Source organism: Schistocerca piceifrons, chromosome 4 (assembly GCF_021461385.2).
Source record: "Schistocerca piceifrons isolate TAMUIC-IGC-003096 chromosome 4, iqSchPice1.1, whole genome shotgun sequence".
Lineage (NCBI taxonomy): Eukaryota > Metazoa > Arthropoda > Insecta > Orthoptera > Acrididae > Schistocerca > Schistocerca piceifrons.
In genome coordinates this window covers 498,454,715-498,478,764 of record NC_060141.1, presented here as the reverse complement: position 1 = coordinate 498,478,764, position 24,050 = coordinate 498,454,715, and the positions used below count along the sequence as shown (strand labels likewise).

The following is a 24,050-nucleotide window of genomic DNA, read 5'->3' as shown; positions in this document are numbered from 1 at the left end:
TTTATGTAAACATAGAGAAGTGTTTTATTTAGAAGTTCTAGTGATGTTTTACTATAAAAATGTACATTTCATTTCAAATATTACAAGCAAACAAGGCACTTTTACACAGACAATGGCAGAAATTTTCCAGTGCATAAAATTATTCTGGGAACAGATTCAACAGAATATGAAAAGGTTGCTTCACCCATTTGTCACGTGCTAAGACCTCCATCAGACTAATTTAACAGACCAGACGAAAATAGGAGACTTCATTGTCTACTTAACTATCTGTTGTTATCAGACAAATAGACACTCAACACAGGTATCTAAAACATTTTCACAGCTATTTGCTGATAGCTCAATTGTTCTGTGGTAATAACAGAACTGTGTAAAAAACCTGTAACGGATTTAGCACCAAGGTAACTGAAACATTCATGCATAACATACCAATAAAATTATTTACTAAATTTTAATACAAATATACAATCCATGAATAAAATGAACTATAAAATTCAACTTAGCAAACAGCAGACAAAGCCTGAATTACAAGTTTCCTTCTGAAGACTTGGTAATTAAATATCATGGATGCAACAACATCACAACAATATTAGTAAACATCAATAGAAAATGATACATCTTAACATGTTTTAATGACCTACACATGATATGCTTTAAATAGGGAAATTGTAAAACAATTTACATTACAAAATTAATTTACACTTGACATTCACTGATATAACGAGGACTAGAAAAAAAAAAGATGTTTCAAACTTAAAACAATACAGCAGTTGGCAACTTTATATGCATATAAAACACCCAACAGGTTTTCATAAAGATGCACGTATATACAACATAAATTTTGGAGGAATCTCTCATTAAGCCATTTTTGTAAAAGCTAATTAAAATGTGTGAACAAACTGAAGTATATTTTAAAACATAACTTTTTTAAGACAGCAATTACACATACAATGTTTACAATACAGTTCCATCTGCATTTTGAACATTTAAACTATTTTTAGGTTCTTCTTGTTGATAAACTTCCACACAATCATACACATGGCCGTACAGTGAGCTCAAAAATTTTAACAAAATTACGAAATTGAGCTCAATCCTCCACTTTCAGCTTCACAAAACTTTGATAAAGTTTCTTCTCTATTTCAAAGCAAAGCATTAACTTTATATCTGAGTAATTCAGTGCAAAATACTTTAGTTATAATACTGCAAAATGAATAATAAATTAAGAAATGAATTACAGATGATGTGAGGAAAACAAATCTAGTTCCTAAATAACTACAAAGAATCCCTTAAATCACTGAATGTATAGTTTTTCTGAAATAAATACATCCTACATAACAGAGAAATGCTGCATATTCCACTAGCTTTAATAAATTATTCATTTCCAACACAGCTTGTGAGCTTCTGTTTCAATTGATCAATCACTTTGATAACTTACTGATCACCCTAATCAAGGCACCATTCTCATCTTTCAGTTTCTGATTTTCACTCCTGAACTGCTCCAATAGCTGCAAACAGGAGAAAATGGTAGCTTATTTTGAAATTGACACTATAAAGTAGATAACTGCACGTGTATGTGCATGCATGCACGTGTGTGTGTGTGTGTGTGTGTGTGATGTGAGTTCAAGTACTTTAAATGTATCATTATTGATACTTCTGTTTTAATTATTTCATATCTGAGTAATTTATCAGCTACTGCATGACCAGAAAGGTATGGGCACAACCTATTTTTAAAATTGTAAAAAACGTTATAGGATAGGACACCACCACATTTACTTTAGAACATTACAAACATTTGTATAATTTACACAAGGAGAATCTGAAAAAACAACAATTTTACCTCTACCTCTACCCCCCTCACTCGCGCGCACGCTCGCATGCACCCACCCACACGCACACAAATCAATCATTGTATTATTAGTGAAGCAAATGATGAAAATCAATTGGAAGTGGGGAAATGGTGGAACACAAGCAGAAAATTATTTTTCCATGTAGTTGTTACCAAATCCTCCATATTACCCACTGACCTGAGAAGGGATTAGTTGGAAACTAGTTATATTCTGAAAATAGAAAATGAATGTCAGATGTCAGTTTGGGAACTAGGTTACTAGTTCCAACTTGTGTTAGATACTTTAAAATGTGGTACCACTTTTGTCAATTTCAAAACTAATAACTTTTTGCTGCTTTAAATGTGACCGGTAATTACATTTATGAGTCAATGTTCTAGCTTTAAGTTTACTGTATGTACCTGGGTTATCACTGGCACCACACAAAAAGTGCCAATGTTTATCATCCAACAGCTGACAAAGAAATGCAGTGTGAGTAAAAAATAGCGATTATTAACATCTTGCACATAAATTTATATTTCTTTGAATAAAGACAGTAACAGTTGCAAAATTGTTTTTATTAACACCAATTATGCATTTTGTCCATGTAAAGTATCGTCAGATCATGTAAAAATGTAGCAGAAGGAACTTCATGCATCAACTACCACAACTGCACATAAAATAAAAATCAATATAATGGAAGGAAACATTCCACGTGGGAAAAATTATATATAAAAACAAAGATGGGGTGACTTACCGAACAAAAGCGCTGGCAGGTCGATAGACACACAAACAAACACAAACATACACACAAAATTCAAGCTTTCGCAACAAACTGTTGCCTCATCAGGAAAGAGGGAAGGAGAGGGGAAGACGAAAGGAAGTGGGTTTTAAGGGAGAGGGTAAGGAGTCATTCCAATCCCGGGAGCGGAAAGACTTACCTTAGGGGGAAAAAAGGACAGGTATACACTCGCACACACGCACATATCCATCCACACATACAGACACAAGCAGACATATTTAAATATGTCTGCTTGTGTCTGTATGTGTGGATGGATATGTGCGTGTGTGCGAGTGTATACCTGTCCTTTTTTCCCCCTAAGGTAAGTCTTTCCGCTCCCGGGATTGGAATGACTCCTTACCCTCTCCCTTAAAACCCACTTCCTTTCGTCTTCCCCTCTCCTTCCCTCTTTCCTGATGAGGCAACAGTTTGTTGCGAAAGCTTGAATTTTGTGTGTATGTTTGTGTTTGTTTGTGTGTCTATCGACCTGCCAGCGCTTTTGTTCGGTAAGTCACCCCATCTTTGTTTTTATATATAAAATAAAAATCATGTGGATAAGGCATCTGCTTGTCGAAAGTCTTACTGGAACCGAAAAGAATATATGCTAAACCAGATCCGGATCATCGTGGTGACAGCATAGAAACACGCTTACAAATTTATACTGCAAGGTAGAGAGCATTCTGGTGAAACAGGTCTGCTAAGCACTACAGTTAGTAGCTCTTCCTGTAGTGCTTAGCACACCAGTTTCACGGGAATGCTCTCTATTTGCATCATACACAGTGTTTCTAGACTGTGTACACCATGCTGATTTGGATCTGGGCTTACAACATACTCTTTTTGGTTCTAGTAAGACTTTTGACATGCCTTATGCAAATGATTTTTATTTTATGTCCTGTTGTGGCAATTGAATGATGTTACTTCTGCTAAATTTTTACATAATTTGACAATTCCTCACAAAGGTGAAATGCGTAATTGGTATTAATAAAAACAATTTTGCACCCAAGACCACTTTTACTAAAAAAATAAAAATATTGTAACTGGTTGCTGTACCAAAAAGCCAACAATGGAATGAAATAAGTATTATGGTATAATTCTGATCATCTCTTCAACAAACTAGAAACCTATGTAGTTTTCTAATTTATAACATTACTCTCAAGTAAAAATAGTACCAAAACAAAGCCATCAACACAACGAATAACAATATCCATGCACAATAGATTAAGCTATTAAACCAGACTCTGTACTTGCATACAATGAAATTAATAACCACCATATCTGCATCTCACATAACAGAATTTATCGTCTTGATATGTCTTTTAATGTGCAAGGGTCACTAGAGAACCTAAAAATGATGCAATTAAATTACAAGAACACGTGACACATGCAACAAGCGCTAAGAACATGAAATATAACACTCCCCCTTATGGGTGAGGAGACAACTGAGACTCCAAAATATCTTAGAAACAAGCATTTCATGCAATAAATGTGCTGCAAATCAATGTCACGATTTATATTCCACATTGATCCACCCCCTCCTCAAAAATGAATGGGATGATTACAAGGTTCATTCTGTTTCTATACACAGTGCATTTTTATTTGACAGTAAGCCGACGCTGAACACCGCAGTTTCAGTTTATTATAGCTATAAAAATCTATCACACTTCTGCTAAGCATGTAAGGAATTAACTAAACAAACAACAAGTCATTTTTGTTGTAGCCTTTGACTGCAATGGTGTTACGTCTTTAGCTTCACGACATGTCATGTAGGGTGAGTTGTCAGTCACGTAGCTAATATAAAGTTAAATCATAATATGTGTTGTGTAATAATTAAACATTATATTTCGATATATGGGGAAGTTTATACAAATTCCCATTCATTGTTGTGCTTTGCTTTATTGCTGATTATGCCTGACAGGTTTTCCTGCTATTGGTATACAAACAGTCTCATTGTAAGAAGGCAGATTTTAGCAACTGAGCAGTAATTGTTATTTCTAGATGCATATCAGTCAATGAAATTATTGATGCGTTGAGAACAAGTGATGGCGAAGATGATAAAAACACTGTGGATGTTGTCATGTATCCTTCTGCTAAATCTGCAGAAGCAGAAACCGATGTTGATTCTGATGTACCAAACAAAAAAGCAGAAGGAAATACTGTACATCTCACAAGGAGACTACTCCAGCATCAAGGTGAATTTTGAATGTGGTCTACTAGAGTAGAAATTTCAGGTAATGCACCTGAGATGTGCGGCATTCAAATGAATGTAGATGGCATTCAAGTGAATGACAAAAATGTGGCTAGCATACTTGAAATGACACAGCAGCCTAATATCAGCACAGCAAAGAGCCCTCCAGTTGGATGACAAGCAACAACAGTAACAACTAACAGTACTTCAGGTCTAGAGAAGAAAGAAAGCAAGGTGAACTGAAAGCAGTTTTAAGAGTGATCATGAAGCAAAACTGAAATCTAAACCTCTTGCTTTCTCAAACAAGAAAAGAAAGTGAAAACAGTGTTGGAAGTAATATTCCTTCATATGTCACTTACTGTCCAAAGTCTGCAGACTCAACTAAAAAAAATTAGAAAACTTTAATCAGATTATTTTTTTCCACCCAGGTATTCTAAATGGAATTAGTAGAGCTCATTACAATCAATAGTAACTGATATGCATCTCAGAAAAACCTCTCTGGTGGCATGCTGACAAGAGAAAGCATACCTGGTATTACCAGTCTTCCTGTATCACATCACATAATCACGAATACTGGAGAATGTCACAAGATATGACAATGAGTTGATATCCAACACCAGAGGCGACAAATTTTCAATGGTACTGTGAAAAGACCGTATCTGGTTGACAACACAAATAAATTAAGACCCCTTTTACAAGTTTCGTCAACTTTTCGACATGATCAAAGAATCAGTGAAATCCTTGATGTGCCTCAAATTTGTCAACTGATAAGACTTAATTCCTTAGACACTGGTGTAAGCAATTCATAAGAAAAAGCCATGTATTTCAACTTTAAATTATGGTATCTGTGTGCCAGTGATTGGTATACGCTACACACTAATATCTTGCTAGCTGTTGTTGTGGTCTTCAGTCCTGAGACTGGTTTGATGCAGCTCTCCATGCTACTCTATCCTGTGCAAGCTTTTTCATCTCCCAGTACCTAATGAAACATACAGCCTTCTGAATCTGCTTGGTGTATTCATCTCTTGGTCTCCCTCTACAATTTTTACCCTCCACGCTGCCCTCCAATACTAAATTGGTGATCCCTTGATGCCTCAGAACATGTCCTACCAATCGATCCCTTCTTCTAGTCAAGTTGTGCCACAAACTTCTCTTCTCCCCAATCCTATTCAATACCTCCTCATTAGTTATGTGATCTACCCATCTAATCTTCAGCATTCTTCTGTAGCACCACATTTCGAAAGCTTCTATTTTCTTTTTGTCTAAACTATTTATCGTCCATGTTTCACTTCCATACATGGCTACACTCCATACAAATACATTCAGAAACAACTTCCTGACACTTAATCTATACTCGATGTTAACAAATTTCTCTTCTTCAGAAACGCTTTCCTTGCCATTGCCAGTCTACATTTTATATCCTCTCTACTTCGACCATCATCAGTTATTTTGTTCCCCAAATAGCAAATCTCTGTGTCTCATTTCCTAATCTAATTCCCTCAGCATCACCCGACTTAATTTGACTACATTCCATTATCCTCATTTTGGTTTTGTTGATGTTCATCTTATATCCTCCTTTCAAGACACTATCCATTCCATTCAACTGCTCTTCCAAGTCCTTTGCTGGTAATCAGTGGGAAAGGCTACAATGTCATCATGGGATTACTTGAAAGAGGAAGTATCATAGAAGGCTGTAATTTATTTTTCAATAATGTCTTTACTGCTCTTCCATTAATGCAGGAACTTTCAAGCAGGGGTGCAGGAGATACAGGTACAATGAGAGAGAACAGAATGAATAGTATCCACTTGTGATGAAGACGAAGCTTGAGACAAGACGGAGAGAGAGAGAGAGAGAGAGAGAGAGAGAGAGAGAGAGAGAGAGAGAGCTGAGGAAACGGTCAGGTGGAATGACAACAAATGTGTATCAACTGCAACTAATTACATCTAGTTCATAGTGGATTTCTCAAGGACTCAGGATAGTGGCTGATCAAACTGTATGTAGAAAAACAGTATAGAACAACTGAATTTCATTCAGTTCTTATTAATTTTTCTTTAAGCTACCAGTTTTGGCACTTCATTGGTGCCACTCTTGAGCCCCTACGCACTCTGTGCGAACAGATGTCCGCAAACCTTGGTGCAAAACAGCCAGAGCCATCAAATAAATCTGGATTCTGTGATTAAATTTCTTCTTTTTTTCTGAAGTGAGTACCCCAACGGACAACAACTGCATGGGGGCGATTCAGATTTATTTGATGGCTCCTGTTCTATTGCAGAAGCTTTGTAGTACACCCATTCACAGTTTGGGTAGTGAAGTGCTGAAACTGGTAGACTAAGGAAAAATAAAGAAGAACTTATTGAAATACAGCTATTGTTTGGTTCGCATTCTACATACAATTACATCCGTAGTCATGCTGAAAGTAAAGCAGTCTGTTGGAGCAGCCAGACCTCCGTGCATTGCTGATTGTAGTAAACACATGGGAACCACATAGATGCACATAGCCACTATACAGCTACATATGGTGTGAAGATAGGGTCAAAAAAGTGGTGGTAGCCTTTCTTTACCTGGGCCCTCAAAGCATCAGTTGCAAATGCATGGCGCCTTTACAGGATGCTCACTCAGCCTAATATCCCTCTTCTGAATTTCACAAGGGATACAAGTCACCAAATACTTTTTCGTAACAGGACTTTCAGGAAAATCAACAGATCTACTAAATTAAAGGTCCACACTGCCATGAGATATTATGGGAAGGACCACTGGTTGGTCAGAAGTGAGCAGCCAAACTAATGATGTAAGTATTGTGGATGTAGAATAGTGTTCAAATGAGAAAGATGTAGTATTTTCCTGTACCATGAGTGTCAAAAGCCTTATTGTGTACAGTAAATAGTGTACTGACAGAAACAATTCATATACTGTTGGAAAAAGTTCATAAGTATGTGGATTAAGACATGTGAAGTTTGATTTTACTGCTTACTATAACAATTAAACCATTCTTTGGAAACTACATTACTTTGTTTGATTATAAAAAGCGGGTATCGCAATTACTCATTATCTAGCCCTTTCATTTACCACTGGCATGAAAACCTGTCAGTGAAAAATGTGGTGTACACAAAACTCAAATTCACTTTACTTTTTCATAAAGAAAATGACTAATGTGAAATGGATTCGTATGTACAACTTCTACAAAGGTCTGCTCAGCAGGGATGATGATGAATTAGTTTAATTGATGTTGAAAGACAACACGCCCATCTGTGTGTGTGTGTGTGTGTGTGTGTTTTTGTAGAAAATTTTGGATTTTCGGCCAGCAACAAATGCACATTTAATCTTCCCATTCATTTTGGGGCATTCACTTGCTAATAAATATACACGAAGTATAAGAACAGAAATACCTACTGCTTACAGAGTTAACATATTTTCTGTGGTGGCAATATGAGCTGTTTTTAATCTACACAGCATCCCTTTAATTAAAAAAATGTTAGCATAAGAATATTACACAAGTGAACAGACAAAATAGTGCTCAAAGGGGAAATGTCCAGTGGTTCTCAAGATATCTGATGACCAATATACTACAACCAAGTTGTAATTTCACAATCTGAACTCATGTCAGTTGACTTCAATGTGAACAAGAAATTTCTAAACAAGGAAACTGATTATTTACAAAAAAAATGCTTGTTTTGTTGGCTCACAGGTTCTTATTTCTTATTACCATTAAAAACATAAATGTGTTAATGATTATGTTTCTCAAAGCAACAGAAGATGTGTCACAAACATGCTACAATATTTTAAAGTAAGGCAACACATCACAGATTCTGCTATACTGTTAAGGCAGCATATTGCAGTAACACTAATTACAAAATAATGTGGATTGAGATCCATGTTATAGTCTTCAAGGAAGCAAAGTGATGCAAATACAATGTGAGATGATCAAAATATATTTTGAACTACTGACAATTTATTCAAAAGTTCCACAAACCTGTATCAGACACAAAATATTCCCGGAAATGAAATCTACAATTCCTTTAAATACCTTGTTGACAAGAAAGACTATTTTTTTTTTTCTGTGTTGATAACTCGACTTCATGGGTGGATCACTAAGTAATGCATAATAATCATTTCTGCAACACTTTTGATGCTATCATGTTGAGATTTTAGTTTGAATTTTGAACAAGGAAAAGTTGTAATACTTTTATACATTATGGGTGTGCACTGGTTGTTGTAATTTCTGGAAACTTTAAAGAAGTGTGTATTCTCTCAGGTATAGATTTTGTGGTAGGTATGTGAACTACAGATTGAAGGCAGTAAAGGATATGTTATTACTGTCCACTTTTGAAGAGTCCAAATAATTGTTTACAACCAAGAAGTACTCCTCCTTCACAAATGCTCATCTTATATGGTTGTGACCATACAGAATACAGTGCCTTCAGTTGGTGCAGGTACCCTGAAGGACATATGAACTTTATATTCTTCCTGCAATTTGGGTGACTTGTAAAACCACTGCACGTCACAGCCAGTGAGCAAGTAATTCACAAATGGTAGTTCCATCCACAAACACTGGTGAAGTAGTGAAATCGTTCTTAAGGTGCTGTGTACAATTTGTGCATGACAAATGGATATGGATACTGTAAAAAGAATCTATTATGTCCAAAAGGTCAACACTGAGTCTGGGTGTACCACTACATAGAAATTAGAGAAGCCATCTTCAGAGCTGAAATACAATGATTCTCCCGTAAAGCAAACAATGGTAATAACCACATCTGTCGTTAAAGATGTTTTGCTGATGAACTTCGTTAAACAAGTGACTATTAAAATGTTGCAAGCCATTAAAAATGCCTGAAAAGTTGTTTCATTTCTTTGTGAGAAGGCCATGATATTGATGCTTCATCCATCAGAGAGAAATAAGTTACGTAAATGAGGAGATTATACACTTTATTTCCTCTTAATAACGGCTAAGAAATGTAGCTTTTTTCTTTGCAACTTGTTTTGAGTTACTTAATAAGCTCCTATTATAAAAAACTAACTAACTAACTAAACTCTGCTGAGGTACTTATTGATCCACCATAGTATACGGTATTAAATTTGTAATTAGGACACCAACAGTTCAGATACTGTCTTGTCTATGGATTTGTTACAGCAGTACCTTATTTATACTACACACAAAAAATTTTATATTCCAAACACATATCTACAACATAATTAAAGTTGCAAATAAATTCAAAACTTTTCTTTTCAGACAAATGTTCAGCAACAGGACACTGATGTTAAAACATTTAAGTCTATAAGCAAGAGAAAAAAAAAGACAGACATCAAATTAAACTGTCCATACAAAATCTGCACAGAGTCTACAGAAATTAATGTCAAGCAGATACAGTAAAGCAACTTCTGTGTTAATCCGTTTTAAAAAATAGCTTGTGAAAGTGTGGGATATGAATGAACTAGACCGATGTTCCACAAACTAAACAACATGATAAAGTTGTTGAGCCATCAGAGCCTTTTCTGTTATCACTTGAACTCACTGCTCCAGAACAGTGTTCTAAAGTGTCCGAATAGTTTATTCCATTTAATTTTTTTGCACTTATTTGTGCCTACTCCTGGGATTACCTTCCAGCTGCAGTTATTAAGTTGTGTTTCAGTTTCTCACCTAAATTAGATGAAATCTAATAAAATAAATAGAGAAGGGAGAGTTATGAATATACCCTTCATATTTTACTAATCAGTATTAAATAGGTATTATGTGAAACATCATGTACATGGCCACACCATTTACTTTGAGAACCACTGTAATGCAACACAAGGAATTACAAACACTTCTTTCTACCTGCAGTGGCATTTGTTAATCACACAGGGCCTTAAAAAAATCTAACGAGCGGATGAACAACACAGCACATGCGCACAGCTGAGTTGAATACGCAATAATGTCACTGTTAAGTATTCCTTGTTACCTATTTTGTAGCATTGGCAGAATTGGTGAGTTTCGACACCACCCGAGTCAAAGCCCGGTTTTCTGCTTTCAATCTTTCGTTTTCAGCTTTGAGCTTTTGTAATTGCTGAAAAAGTAGAAATGTGAAACACATCCAGAAATCAATTACCCTTTACGGTTATGGTGTTGGGGATATGAATGGTTTTTATCGCTATACACATTGTGGGTAATGAAAATATTTCTGTCTTTCATGTTAAAAATATGTAGCCTATGGCATACAGACTGTTATAATATGGACAAAATGGAAGGTTTTCTCAAAAATGTGTTTGGGCCTCTATAGCATAAACCACAAAAATCAAAATTTTTGATCTCGCATGGTCTGTGGCACAAAGAAAATGGTTAAAAAAAAAAGTACTGTGTGTAAAATTTGTGCAGCCAAGAAAAAGTATAACATAGAGAAACAGGAATTAAAAGTTTGTAGTTATGTAACTGAGTTATGCGTAACTAAACTGGAGGAAGATTTGACTAGAAGCTAAGCACCCACAGTTCAGGGACAGAAGAAACTATACAAAACTTTGCATAATAATATAAAAAAAACCATGCTGCTGCCACAACCAATTAAAAATGGTAAAGAACATAAAAAGAAAAAAGGGAGAGGGGGGTTGGGGTGGGAAATGGCTTAATAAAGTGATATACAAAAGTTTCAATAAAATTTCATGAACATCAGTGTTTGCTTATTTTATTTGAAAAGTGTCTATAAGCTAAATCTACTTACCAAGATAAGACACTAACACATACAAGTAAGTATGAAACCTAAAACTGCAGACATGTTTGTAGAAAGAGACAGAAATTCTATGTGGAAGCACATTTTACAGATCACCAACAGATGTCTATAAAGATATACTATATCATGCTGGGTTACGAGGGAAAAGTTTTCTGTTCACCAGAGTTCTATCCTTTGTGCAGTAGTGATCTTTCATACCCATTGCGTATTGTTCCCTCTGCTGCCAGTTTTCTGTTCGTTGCCCATTATCTTATGAAGGAATGAAATACTGATGACTCATATTGATTCAGGTAGAAGTTAGGTGTGTGTAAACTTGAGCAAGGGGATTTATATCTTGATTATTCAAACATTATATCAAGATTGAAGATGTGAATAAATGTCAGGATTAAATTTTGTGGCACAGTTCATATTGGCAGTTAATAGTGTGGAGATATAAAGGGCCTGCAGTTGGTGACGAGTTTAACTAATTCGTACTCTCTAAAGTTTTATTCACGCCCCAACCATTACCTGCACAACTGAGTGAGTGATCATTGCGGCACGCGTCCCTATATGCCAGCCTCTCAAAGGAAAATTCCTTTAACTTAAAGAATAAAATAATATGCCTTAAAGAGCAACCCTAATTAATATTTTCTGTAAATAACTCCAGATATGTGCATGCAAAACAGGGAAAATTTGGACAAAACAGTGTGGATGGCAGCAGTAACTCGTCATTAAATTAAAGGTGTAACACAAAGATATTCAGGTACAGGCATTGAATATGAAAACAATTTTGATTTAAAACGGGATGTCACCTTTACACTGTCACCTACAGCTATGATATTACTCTCCCTTGCCTTCGATATTTAACTGACAACTAATATAGGTTATAGTTAGGGGTGAGGTATTACTGGTGAGAAATGGAGGGGAGGAATTTTCAGCTTCAAAACCTCCTGAAACTGAGATATGGAAGTGTGTCTCACAGTTATTACAACTGAAGGTACTCATTCCATTTCTTCTCTTTCTATTAACTACATGACTGAATGCTAACTCACAAAAGCAACTTGGTACTGGTCCTAACAGAATGTTTGTATGTGTATACAAATAATCTAGTCGTAACTTTGTTCAAGAACAACCTTGGCCTAAAACATGCTTTTGGGCAAACCTTGTGAACTTTATGTATTGTTCCTAAGACAGAAACTCTAGTATTTAACCATGAGAGTATCAACCCATCTCCATTCTCTCTCTCTCTCTCTCTCTCTCTCTCTCTCTCTCTCTCTCTCTCTCTCTCTCTCTGTGTGTGTGTGTGTGTGTGTGTGTGTGTGTGTGTGTGTGTGGGGGGGGGGGGGGCAGAGAAGAAAAGTGGAGTAATTTAAGTAACTTTCATTTATGGCAGCAGTCTATATAAAAACTTAGTTAGAGATGTGAAAACTTTTATCACTGTAAACTGAATTTCACTATGTTCAGATTTGTCCATGTTTGTTTAAATCCAAATAAGCTTGTTGATATCTCTTTTTGGGTTCATCAATCCACATCACTTGTCAAACATAGCCTGCAAATAACTACAGTTTTATTTCTTACCACAGAGACCTCTGTCCCATATTTTTGAAATTTCACTCCAATAGAATAAATGAATGTGCGAAAACAGAAAGCAATGATCAACTTAAACAACACTGACCTGAAATAATTTCAAATCTCATGTATTCTGGCACTGATTCAAGCAAAGCTACATGGTGTTGCATCAACAATATTCTAATTAAAACAATTTTTTTTTAATTTTAATTATTTAAGTGGTTATTTGCTATTACCTCTCAGACAGTATTTACTTGTTTGAATACAAATTATTCATTGTATTATACATGCCATACTTCTTAGGTAATTAGGAAACAATATGAAGAGGCATACATGTAGCCATTTGAAAACAATAAACTAGGAATATTTACATTGATCCTTTAAAATCAATTATATATATGCAACACAATATGAGGTATGATCCGTGGATGGCTGAAAATGATGCGAGACCGAGTGGTAATTTCACCAAATCTGTTACTCACTGCTGTAGCGCAATAAATCAGTTTGGCATCCAAAGTTCTGAAATGTATTAGAAATGCTGCACAAGGCTGTTCATAATAAAAAAAGAATGTGTAGTTCTAGTGCACCTGTGTACGGTATATTGATTCAATAAATTAAAAATATTTCTGAAAATCAACACTTATTTCATCACAGTTATTCTCATGCAGACATAAAAGAATAAAAAACTATACACATTTTCTCTTTTGAAGTCCTAGCATTTTCTAGTCTTATAGATAACAACAACTGAATATCCTTAGTTATGTTAAAAATGCATAAAAGGGGGCCTAAGCAATGACATTATGAAACATAGTTGCAACTTAACAAAGGGTTTTCATAACTGTAAATTCCCTCATTAAATATGAAAAGATGTTGATTACGTGGGACAAATAAAACGAGAAGGTGGCAACCACCCACACTAAGAACAACCAAAACAACCACCACCACCACCACGCACTAAAGAGAAAGCCTTGTTGACACAGGCATCCTTCTCTGTTCCATGCCATCTTTACAATTTGGTTGTAGTTCAGTCAACTATTTAGCACTTTGTAATACAGCTGATTGATTAATTGAGAGAGTGTGGGACCAAACGGCAAGGTCATCAGTCTCGCGATTCCAAAGTGGGTTACATAAGAAAGAGGGTCTGCTAAAAGTTAACGGATTCCGTCACAGGAGACAAATTATAAAAGAATGAACACCAGACACACACAGAAAAAGCATAAAAGGTGAGAATAAATCGAAAACTGGAAAAAAAAAGGGGGAGCAGTCAAGGGGTCACAGACTGTGAAGACTGCAAAAGGAGTCCCAACCACAACCAACCCGCCCCTGCTCCAAGGCTAAAGAAAACCTTATATCTGGAAATAAAAACAACTTTCACGAAGGAAACCAAGGACCAGGTCTACCATTCGTGGATCATTTGCTAATATTAAATTTAAGGAAGTAGGAAGACTATACTTAGCACAAAAGGTCGAAAGAAGAGGACATGCCACCAATATGTGAGATATCATCAGTCTAGCACCACAACCACTTTGTGAGGGTGAGTCATTATGTAGGAGGAAACAATGGGTGAGTCGGGTATGGTCAATGCGTGAACGGCATAAAACAGTGGACTCTTTCTCAGAGGGGCGGAAGAAGTGCCCCAAAACTGCAGTAGACTCCTTGATTGTGTGGAGTTTATTACAATGAGCAGTAGTGCTACAGATGGCATTCCACTGTTGGGCAAACAGAGATTTAACGTGGATCCACATATCCGCAGCTGGAATTGTGAAAGGAAATGGTGTAAGTATTCACTTCTCTAGCTAAACGGTCAGCGAATTCATTCCCTGTGATTCCCACAACTTGGGACCCAGAAAAAGACGACTGAACCAGGCGGCACGCTCATGGGCAGAGAAATGGTCATGGATGGCAGAGACCAAGGAGTGGCGAGAGTAGCATCGATAGCCTGAAGGTAACTCATGGGATCGGAACAAATTAAAACATTATGGAGGGAGGCCTGAGAATCAAGGAGAAGGGCCCTGTAAATGGCTAGAAGCTTTGCTGTAGATACACTACATGATCCTGGCAACAAATGATGCTCGAAGTCAGTAGGAGATGTGAAAGTGTATCCCACCTTATGGGTAGTATTAGAAACATCAGTGTAAACGATGGTGGCACCCTGGAACTCTGCAAGGTTGGCACATACAAGCCGCCGGTAAACCATAGGAGCAACAGAGAGCTTAGGACCCTGGTAGAGATCGGTCCTAATCTGCGGTATAGGCAGTCGGGGGTGGGGGGAGGGGGGTGTGGGGGGGGGAGGGGGGGGGTGTTATGAGAGGAAAGACAAGGGGTGCAGTCCAGGGAGTGCAGATGGAGATCCCAGCAGAGGGTAGTGAGATGCATGCCTACCGGCAATCCCACCCATTGGGCGGGTATTAGGAGGGAGACATCCCTCATTGGCGAAGAGCACAGGGTACACAGGATGGTCAGGGAATTGGCGAATGGCAACTGCATAAAAAACAAGGAGTTTGCTCCATTGGATATGTGGAGGGGGAATCCCGGCTTCTGTGAGGAGACTATCAACAGGACTAGTGCGAAAGGCACCAATAGCCAGACGCACCCCACAACGATGGACAGGGTCAAGGAATTTCAAAGTGGAAGGAGCGACTGAGCCATAAACCTGAAGACCATAATCGAGTCTGGACACGACCAGAGCACGGTAAAGATGGAGAAGAGTGGAACGGTCTGCACCCCACGACGTGTGGGCTAGGAGGCAGAGAGCATTAAGCTTCCACATGCATGCAGTCTTTAGGTGGCAAATGTGGGGCAGCCATGTCAGCCTGTTATCAAAAATAAGGCCCAAGAAATGGGACTGTCCTACAACATCGAGGGGCCGGTTGCCCAAATAAAGTTCTGAGTCAGGGTGCACTGTGGGTTGACGACAAAAACACTTAACTCACGTTTTAGGGGGGGGAACTGGAAGCCATGGACGATGGCCTACACAGAGGCCCGTCGGATGGCGCCTTGGAGCTAGCGCTCAGCAGACGCCACCAAGTGGGAGCCGCACCAGATGCAAAAATCTGTCAATGTACAATACCGAGGTAACCAGAGGCCAAACAGAGGTCAAAAACCCATTAATGGCAATGAGGAAGAGTGTGACACTTAGCACAGAACCCTGTGGGATACCATTCTCCTGAATCTGAGGAGTGTTGAGTGAAGTGCCACGTAGAACCCAGAAGAGACGGTAAGATGATAACTCGTTGATACAAATCTGAAGGGGATCACGGATGCCCCAGTCATGGAGGGTAACTAAAATGTGGTGGCGCCAAGCCATGTCATAAGCCTTATGTAGGTCAAAGAAATCTGCGACAAGGTGCCAGTGGTGAGCAAAAGCCAGACACATAGCTGATTCCAATTGGAGTAAATGGTCAACTGGAGATCGCCCTGCCCGGAAGCCACACTGATACAATGACGAAAGGCCCAGAGATTTGAGTACCCAACACAATCTGGAGTTGACCATCCATTCGAGCAGTTTACAAAGCATATTTGTAAGGCTAATGGGGTGCTTGCTGTCTAGAGACGTTGGGTTTTTCCTGGGCTTAAGGACAGGGATAACTATACTGTCTCGCCATTGTGACAGAAAAACACCCGTGAGCCAGATATGACTGAAGAAGCTGAGGAGCTGTTACCCCTGGGGAACGTCCAAGTGTTGAATCATCTGGTTGTGAATGGAATCTGGCCCTGTGGCTGTGCCCTGTGATGAGCTAAGAGCCTGCACCAATTCCCATTCAGTGAAAGGTGCATTACAGGGCTCAACGTGGTGCAGGATGAAACGGAGGGGGGTCTGTTGAACTCGTGTTTCTGCTGGAGAAAGGTAGGAGGGTAGGAAGCGGACGACAATGCCATTACAAAGTGTGTCGCAAGCTGTTCTGCGAGAACCAATGGATCAGTGCACAGAGCTCCTTTAAGGTTCAGACCCTGGACAGTTGACTGTTGCTGGTGGCCCAGAACACTACAGAGCTTTGACCAAAACTACGATAAAGAGGCATACGTCCCCAGGAAGGAAACATAGCGCTCCCAGCATTCCTTTCTACTCCGCTTAAGAAAGTAATGAGCCTTAGCTCAGAGACGCTTAAAAGTGAGGTGGTTGGTCTGGGAGGGGTGTCGCTTAAATCACTGCAGTGCCCATAGGCGGTCCTGGACAGTGACTGCGACGTCCTTAGTCCACCACAGTACCAGCCGATGACGAGGGGGCACTGTGAATAGAGGGACAGCAGTGCCAGCAGCATGAAGAATAGAGGCAGAGATGCCTTGCATGAGTACACCAATCGAATTCGACAGGGAGGTGTCAAAGCGGAGAGCAGACATGTATAAAGGCCAATTGGCCCTGCAGAATGCTCAATGTGGGGGCCTGTCTGCCTGGTGGCAGCAGGGGAACGATAGCGTCACTGGGAAGTGGTCACTGTCGCAAAGGTCATCATGGGATGACCAATGTAGGGAACCCACGAAGGCAGGGGAGGAGATCGTGAGATTGATAGCAGAGAAGGTGCCATGAGCAACACTGAAGTGGGTAGGGGAAACATTGTTGAGGAGAGACAAATCGAAGTCAGTAATAAGTTGGTCAATTAAGAACCCTGACCCGTTGAAGTGACACTCCCCCACAGTGGATGGTGGGCACTGAAATCCCCAAGGAGGAGAAACGGGGGTGGGAGTTGCTGGATTAAGATAGATAGGGCAACATAAGGAAGTTGCCAACGTGGAGGGAGGTAGACATTGCAAAGTGTGATTGCCGGAGTCATTTGTACTCTAATCGCTGTCACTTTCAAGGGAGTACGTAGGGGGATCCAGTCACTAAGGACATCGGAGTGAACCAAAGTGCAGACCCCACCAGATGCTATCCCAGGGCCAGCACGATTGCAACAGAATGCCCAATAACCGAGGAAAGTTGGAGAGTGGTTATCATAGAAATGCGTTTCTCGGAGAGCAAGAGAGAATGCAGAATAAGAGGAGACAAGACGATGCATTTCCGATAGGTGACGAAGTATCCATTGCAGTTCCACTGACTGATCGTGTGGTGTGAGTCTAAGATAGGCACGAAAGAGCCGAGGAGGTGGTCAGGTCACTTTGTCAGTAGTTGTCACCAACAAGGATGGGGTGACATACATAAATAAGACGCCCGACTCATGTTGCGAGAGGGGAGTTGGCACCTCCGGGGCGCCTTGTCGTGGGATATATGTTCTTCCTTCTCTTTCTGAAGTGGAGGAGGGCACGACAAAGGGGTAGTACAGGCGTCTGCAAGATCGGGGACCGAGAGACAGCAGGTGCACAGATGGTGCGCATTGTGGCCAAGTGGTGGTGAATCTCTTCTGGCCTGAGAGACGCTGGGTAGAGGGTTCCTGGGAGGGAGCCTGATCTCCGGCAGATGCCGAAGAAGGGGGGCACTTCTTCGGCCAGGGAGGGGAGGTCATGGGAACTGCAGGGGAGGCGGAGGGGAGAGTGGGGCGGGGCTGGGGTACGGACGAAGGAGGAGGAGGAGGAGGTGAGGAAGTAACAGAGGCATAAGTTGAAGATATTGACACCAGATGGAGTCACTCATACTTTTGGCAAGCCTCAGTGTATGACAGGCGATCCAAGGACTTGTATTCTCGTATCTTCTTTCTCTCTTGTAAGCCGGGCAATCTGGCGAGTGAGGGCAGTAGCAGTCAGCACAGTTGACAGACACACGTGGCAGAACACAAGGGTTTCTCTCATGGACTGGGTGGCCACAGTCACCACACAAAAGGTCCGCCATACAGCGGGGAAGACGTATGCCCAAAACGCAAGCACCAAAAGCACCACATAGGTGAAGGGATGTATGGCTTCACATCAAATCTGTAGCATGTAACCTTGACCTTCTCTGGGAGCGTATCCCCCTAAAAAGTCAGAATGAAGGTGACAGTAGCAGTGCGGTTGTCTTTGTGACCCTTCTGCACACATCGAACAAAATGAACATCACGCTGCTCCAAGATTAGCCCAAAGTTCATAATCAGTTTGCAGGATGAGGTCCCATGAAAAATGATGCCCTAGACCATATTCAGAGATGGGTGAGGAGTGATAGACTCTGGCATGTTGCCAAGACAATCACAGGCATGAAGAGCTGCGGATTGGGTGGCAGAAGCTTTGATCAAAAGGGAGCCTGACCGCATCTTACTAACAGACTCCAATTCACCAACCTTGCCCTTTATATTTTTGATGAAAAGCAATAGCTCTGTGCAGTGAAAGTGTCCCCATCCATCCTAGTACGGAAGAGGTAATGGCGAAAGGGTTTCAGCCCACAACAGTGAACCTGACCCTTCTCCCATGGGGTGTCAGGGAAGGGAAGGATGCCAGGTCATAAGAGGCAGCATTTAAGGATCCCTCACCATTCGAAAAGACGGCCATGTGAGAACAGTCAGATTTTTGCAGCTTGATACACTTCATGCACCAAGCATCCACCCTGACACCACCCACTCCAACCAGGGGCTCTCCCCATGGGCGCCCCCCAGCCACAGCAAGGGCTGTCTGGCACGGTAGCCACTGCCGGGAGTTACAATGACAAGCAACCACTCTTTGGCATACACGGGGAGAGAACAGCTCAGATCCCTGTGTTGTCAGGGGGCTCAACCATATGGGTACATAACAGGCCCACCACACAGACCGGCTACATGTGCTGGTGACCTAACGTGGTGGAAGGGGCTACAGTGGGGAAGGGCGAGGGGAGAGGAATCCACATCGTGAGTTCATGGCTCACACTAAAAACAGGAAACTTTGAAGTGGAGGTCAAACCTCAAGTGGGGACCGAAATGTCGAACGGGTGAAAAAACAGGCAAAAGGAACAAAGTTGCAACCCATGCAGGAAACCAGGGAAATAGCCAGATTGACATAAGTCAGAACACCAAGAGAGGGGAAGGAAGTGGCAATGGGGAAGGAGTGGGGATAGAAAGGGAAGGGGCAGGAGAAGGAAATGCAGCTACAGAATGAAGAATGAGCTGCAATAGCTTGGGGGCCCTGTGTGCGCCATGCATGAACTCACGAAAGAACCGTGAGCCCCCGGGGTGGGGTGGGAGGGTAATACATAAGTTCTGGACCTACTTCATTTTATCCCCAGATTCTTCCTTCTAGGATATTTTTATGGAAATTTGAGTTAGATGCCCAATTAACTTAGTTTTTTTCTCTTTCTGTACAAAATTAACCAATCTAATTTTTCTTTCCTTGGTTCGAAGAGCTAACCCTTTATTAGCATAACTTAAAATTTTCCAAATAAATGTGTCTAATTTCAAATTTCTTCCTTGTTCCTATATTAAAGTGGTTTTGTTAATAAATAGCTCTTATTTCTGAAGGGTTGGTTATACATCGCTGTTCTTCTTTCAATACCCATTATAGTTCACAATGGAACAGAAGAGGGTGTAAAATAATATTTGTTTTAATTCCTGCTGTTACATAAAGTATTTTCTCCACTTATTTTATAATGTAGTTTTGTAGCGATCCTTTCAATCATACACTAACAGGAACGTAAAATACAATAACTTTAACATGGTACAATCAGGGACAATAATTTAAAAAGTATGCAATTTGTAATATAATAGGTATGAAGAGGGCATTAGGACCTATACGTACTTTCAGTTCTTCTTCCATTTCTGAGAGTTTCCTTTCCATTGCTCTCCTTTCACGTTTCTCCATCTCCGATAGTGAATTCTTTGGTGGCTGCAAATGATGGAAAATAAAAGCAGTGACTAAGAAAGAAACACACTGAAACAAAGTAATCCTCAAAATAAACTATTTTATAATGACATTTACTTACAGGTATAGAACTGCTTGAAATCTGCACCCTGGCTTCATTCAAAGCCTCCTCAGTCTTCTGTAATTTCTCTTTTATCCTTTCATTCTCCAACAGTAAGGCTTCATAGAGCTATAAACACACAACATTTGCCATTTCAAACCACAGCCAACAAGTTTATAATATGAAAGGGATATGTAGTAGTAGCTACAAAATGTATTTTACACACTGTAATTTCCATTTTGTGGTGTATAGCTTTATTTATTAATCGTTTGACGAGTTCAAGTAGTTTCATCCTTAGTTCCATTACAATCTAATAGGAATGGGAACAACCTACTTTATAATTAGATTTCAATGTACTGATATCTTTTAACATATGAAACTACTCTTTTCTTAAATTTCAAAGTTTAAATAATTTATTACCTTTTTGTAGTCAATTTCACCATTTTCACTTGCCTCGTGCGGCAAAAGAGTGGACGAATGTCGAGAATTAATAGGGGAGTCTGCTGCAGGTGAACTAAGTCGTGACGACTGTGGAGATCCTCCACTCTGAAAGATAAATTTGGTGAATGATGAATAAACTACATGTATAACACTGAAAAAACTCAGGTAACACTTAAAGACAGTCCGCAGTGGCTACTGCAATACAAAGTGGAAAAAATTTTAATGTCTCCCACGTGTTACTTTATCATGCCAGAACCTACAAGTGTACTTATGGGAACTGACTGAAGCCTAGACATTTCATTAAAGTTTTTCTTACCAATGCTTGTCTAATAAAAGGAGTAACATACTTTCGAACTACTGTACATTTAGCATCACTCTTTTACTATGCAATGACCAAACTCACGAGTAATTTTAAGCAGCTTACTTCCCTGCGAATCCCTTAGGATAGAAACATGATCAAGCAATGCAATGTTAGAAATTAGAAATAATATTTTCTTTGTATAATGACAAAATACTGATATGGTGCAAAACAGGGCTTAAGCAGTGGAGTACTGCAACTGAATGAAACTGAGTCACACAAAGAAGCTAATTTTCTTCAATTCATACTCTCTCAGTCAAAATGTAATCAGTACTCGACAAGCACCAAAAACTGATGGGTATTCACATCTCAGGGTGCTACACCTATTAAAAGTCATGTTAAATAGACATAATCACTTGTTGAAGTTCCACACGAACAATCCGATAATTCATATGACGTGGTCAGGGAAAAATCTGGAACAGCCATGTGTGTCCACCCGTTTGGATTCATCAGTATACAATATATTAATGTCATAATGTTCATTTAAAATGCAGTCAGTCACTTTTTGAAATAGTTTTCGAACCTTTTCAGGCTAATTAACTATGGACTATTTCACAACTGGTGCAAATGAGATAACAAATGATTGAACCTGCACAACTTTAATACAATTTATTTGCTTTAGCACACAACACACATTACATAAGCTTCATTTCTTTTAATTTGCTTACTTCTGTATAGCCTGGACACACACTATTCCAATCTGGATTTCGCTGGAGCAATTAGCACATGCTAGCAGATGTGTTCATCTTGTAGCTGGCTCAAGAGTTGCTTGGTCATAGTTCCCAAAAGTAGCAAGATTTTCCGTACTTTTAGTACTGTAATGAATTTGGTATATATGGATGGCCATTTAAGCGGCATGAAACCAGTATAATGTGATTGGGTAAAATTACTGACTTTAATGTCAAACTGAATGTACCTGGGGCCTGTAATTAAAGTTCTAGTTTCAAAATGCTGTAGAAAGGGAATCACTGCATAGAATGATTTTTTTCTTTATCGAGTTGAGCGTCTATGGAATGTGTGGTAACAACCAATTTCATTTTAGTGTCTAGGTCTTGTTCTTGTTCTTGTTCTTGTTCCAGCTTTGACTTCCTGCTAGTACCTTTTGAGCCCATCCAGGTCCTCTCCGTCTTTTGGACGGAGATGACAATTTAAAACCTTGATAGTTGTTCACCAATCTTCTAAATTTGTTCCTGTCGGGAATTTCTCCCTGAGATGCCAATCTGCTTAAGATCTTTTTCACATTCTTTGAACCATCTCAGCCTTGTTTTCTTAGACTGGATGAAACTCCATATTCTTTTTGTTTGTCAATCGCCGTCCATCTTCTTGAGATGACTGTAAAATAACAACTGTCTCTTCTTAATAGATGGCTGTGATAGGTTCTGTCTTGCTGTACAAGTACTCATTTGCTCTTATTTGCTATTGTCCATCAACCCATCTATTACCTAGGATGTTTGTCATATATCCTACGCTCTCACTTTTCCAGCCGCTCAGTTTGACATTGTCTACTCATGGTCAAAGTTTCCGATACATACAAGCCCTCACGTTTTATGATTGTAGTATAATGTTTGAACTTGGCCCCTATACTCAGGACTTTTTGTTATAGGTATTCTTTGTCAGTTGGTATGCCTGTTCTAACTTCCTCATGCTGACATTAACTGCTTTTTCTCCTAATCAATTCTCCTGGATGACTTGACTTAAGATAACTGACATTTTTCCCAGATTGGTGATCATCCATTCAGGTCCATCACAGATGTTTATCATATATTTGGTGTTTGGAAGAGAGATCTGGAGTCCAACTTTTTCAGCAATTTCTGACAGCCTATTGATCTTGTTGACTACTGACCTATGATGTTAACAAAAATGGCTGGGTCATCCGCAAAGGCCACGCAGTCAATGTACACCCATTTTTCTTAGGACCAAGACTGAACCGCTCTTCATTTGTTCCTTGTTGGGCTAACAATTTTCTCCACTCTCGAATGACCCTTTCCAAATTAGAACAGCATATTATTGTCACCAGGAAAATAAAAAAAAGGGAGATGGCACTCTATCATAATATGAAAAACAACAAGCATGTGGTACATAGTTATTCTTCAGTTGCGTCCAAGCTGTCCAATATGATAGCCTCCATGAAGCATTGTGTGCTGACGGTAAGCTGCTTTTACAGGGATGATGAATGAGTGTCAGATGCTCTGTATAAGTTCCAGACCCAAAGGTACAAAAAAAGGAACTGGTCCGATGTGTGCTTAGGGTCTGGAATAAATGACCACGAAAATTGAAAACATAGGTTATTTTGAAGTGCAGTGTGGAAGAGGAAGGAAATCGGTTGATCTGTTATCTAGTGCAGATGATGACACAGCTGTGCAGGAGGGGTCGAGTAGTGGTGGGTAAACAAGCATTGCACAGGGAATTAATCACATATGCTCATGTTCAGGAGTTGCTCCTCAATG

At 39.4% G+C, this 24,050-nt stretch overlaps 1 protein-coding gene across 1 annotated transcript in view; it reads right to left on the bottom strand.

The window, feature by feature from the left end:
* LOC124796246 (protein phosphatase 1 regulatory subunit 12A-like) overlaps positions 1–24,050 on the bottom strand; it is a 371,361-nt gene continuing 347,311 nt past the window's right edge. Inside the window, 5 exon segments of the mRNA XM_047260342.1 lie at positions 1–1,502; positions 10,724–10,828; positions 20,642–20,728; positions 20,826–20,933; positions 21,225–21,350. Of these exon segments, the coding sequence (XP_047116298.1) occupies positions 10,724–10,828; positions 20,642–20,728; positions 20,826–20,933; positions 21,225–21,350 (426 nt within the window). The 3' untranslated portion in view covers positions 1–1,502.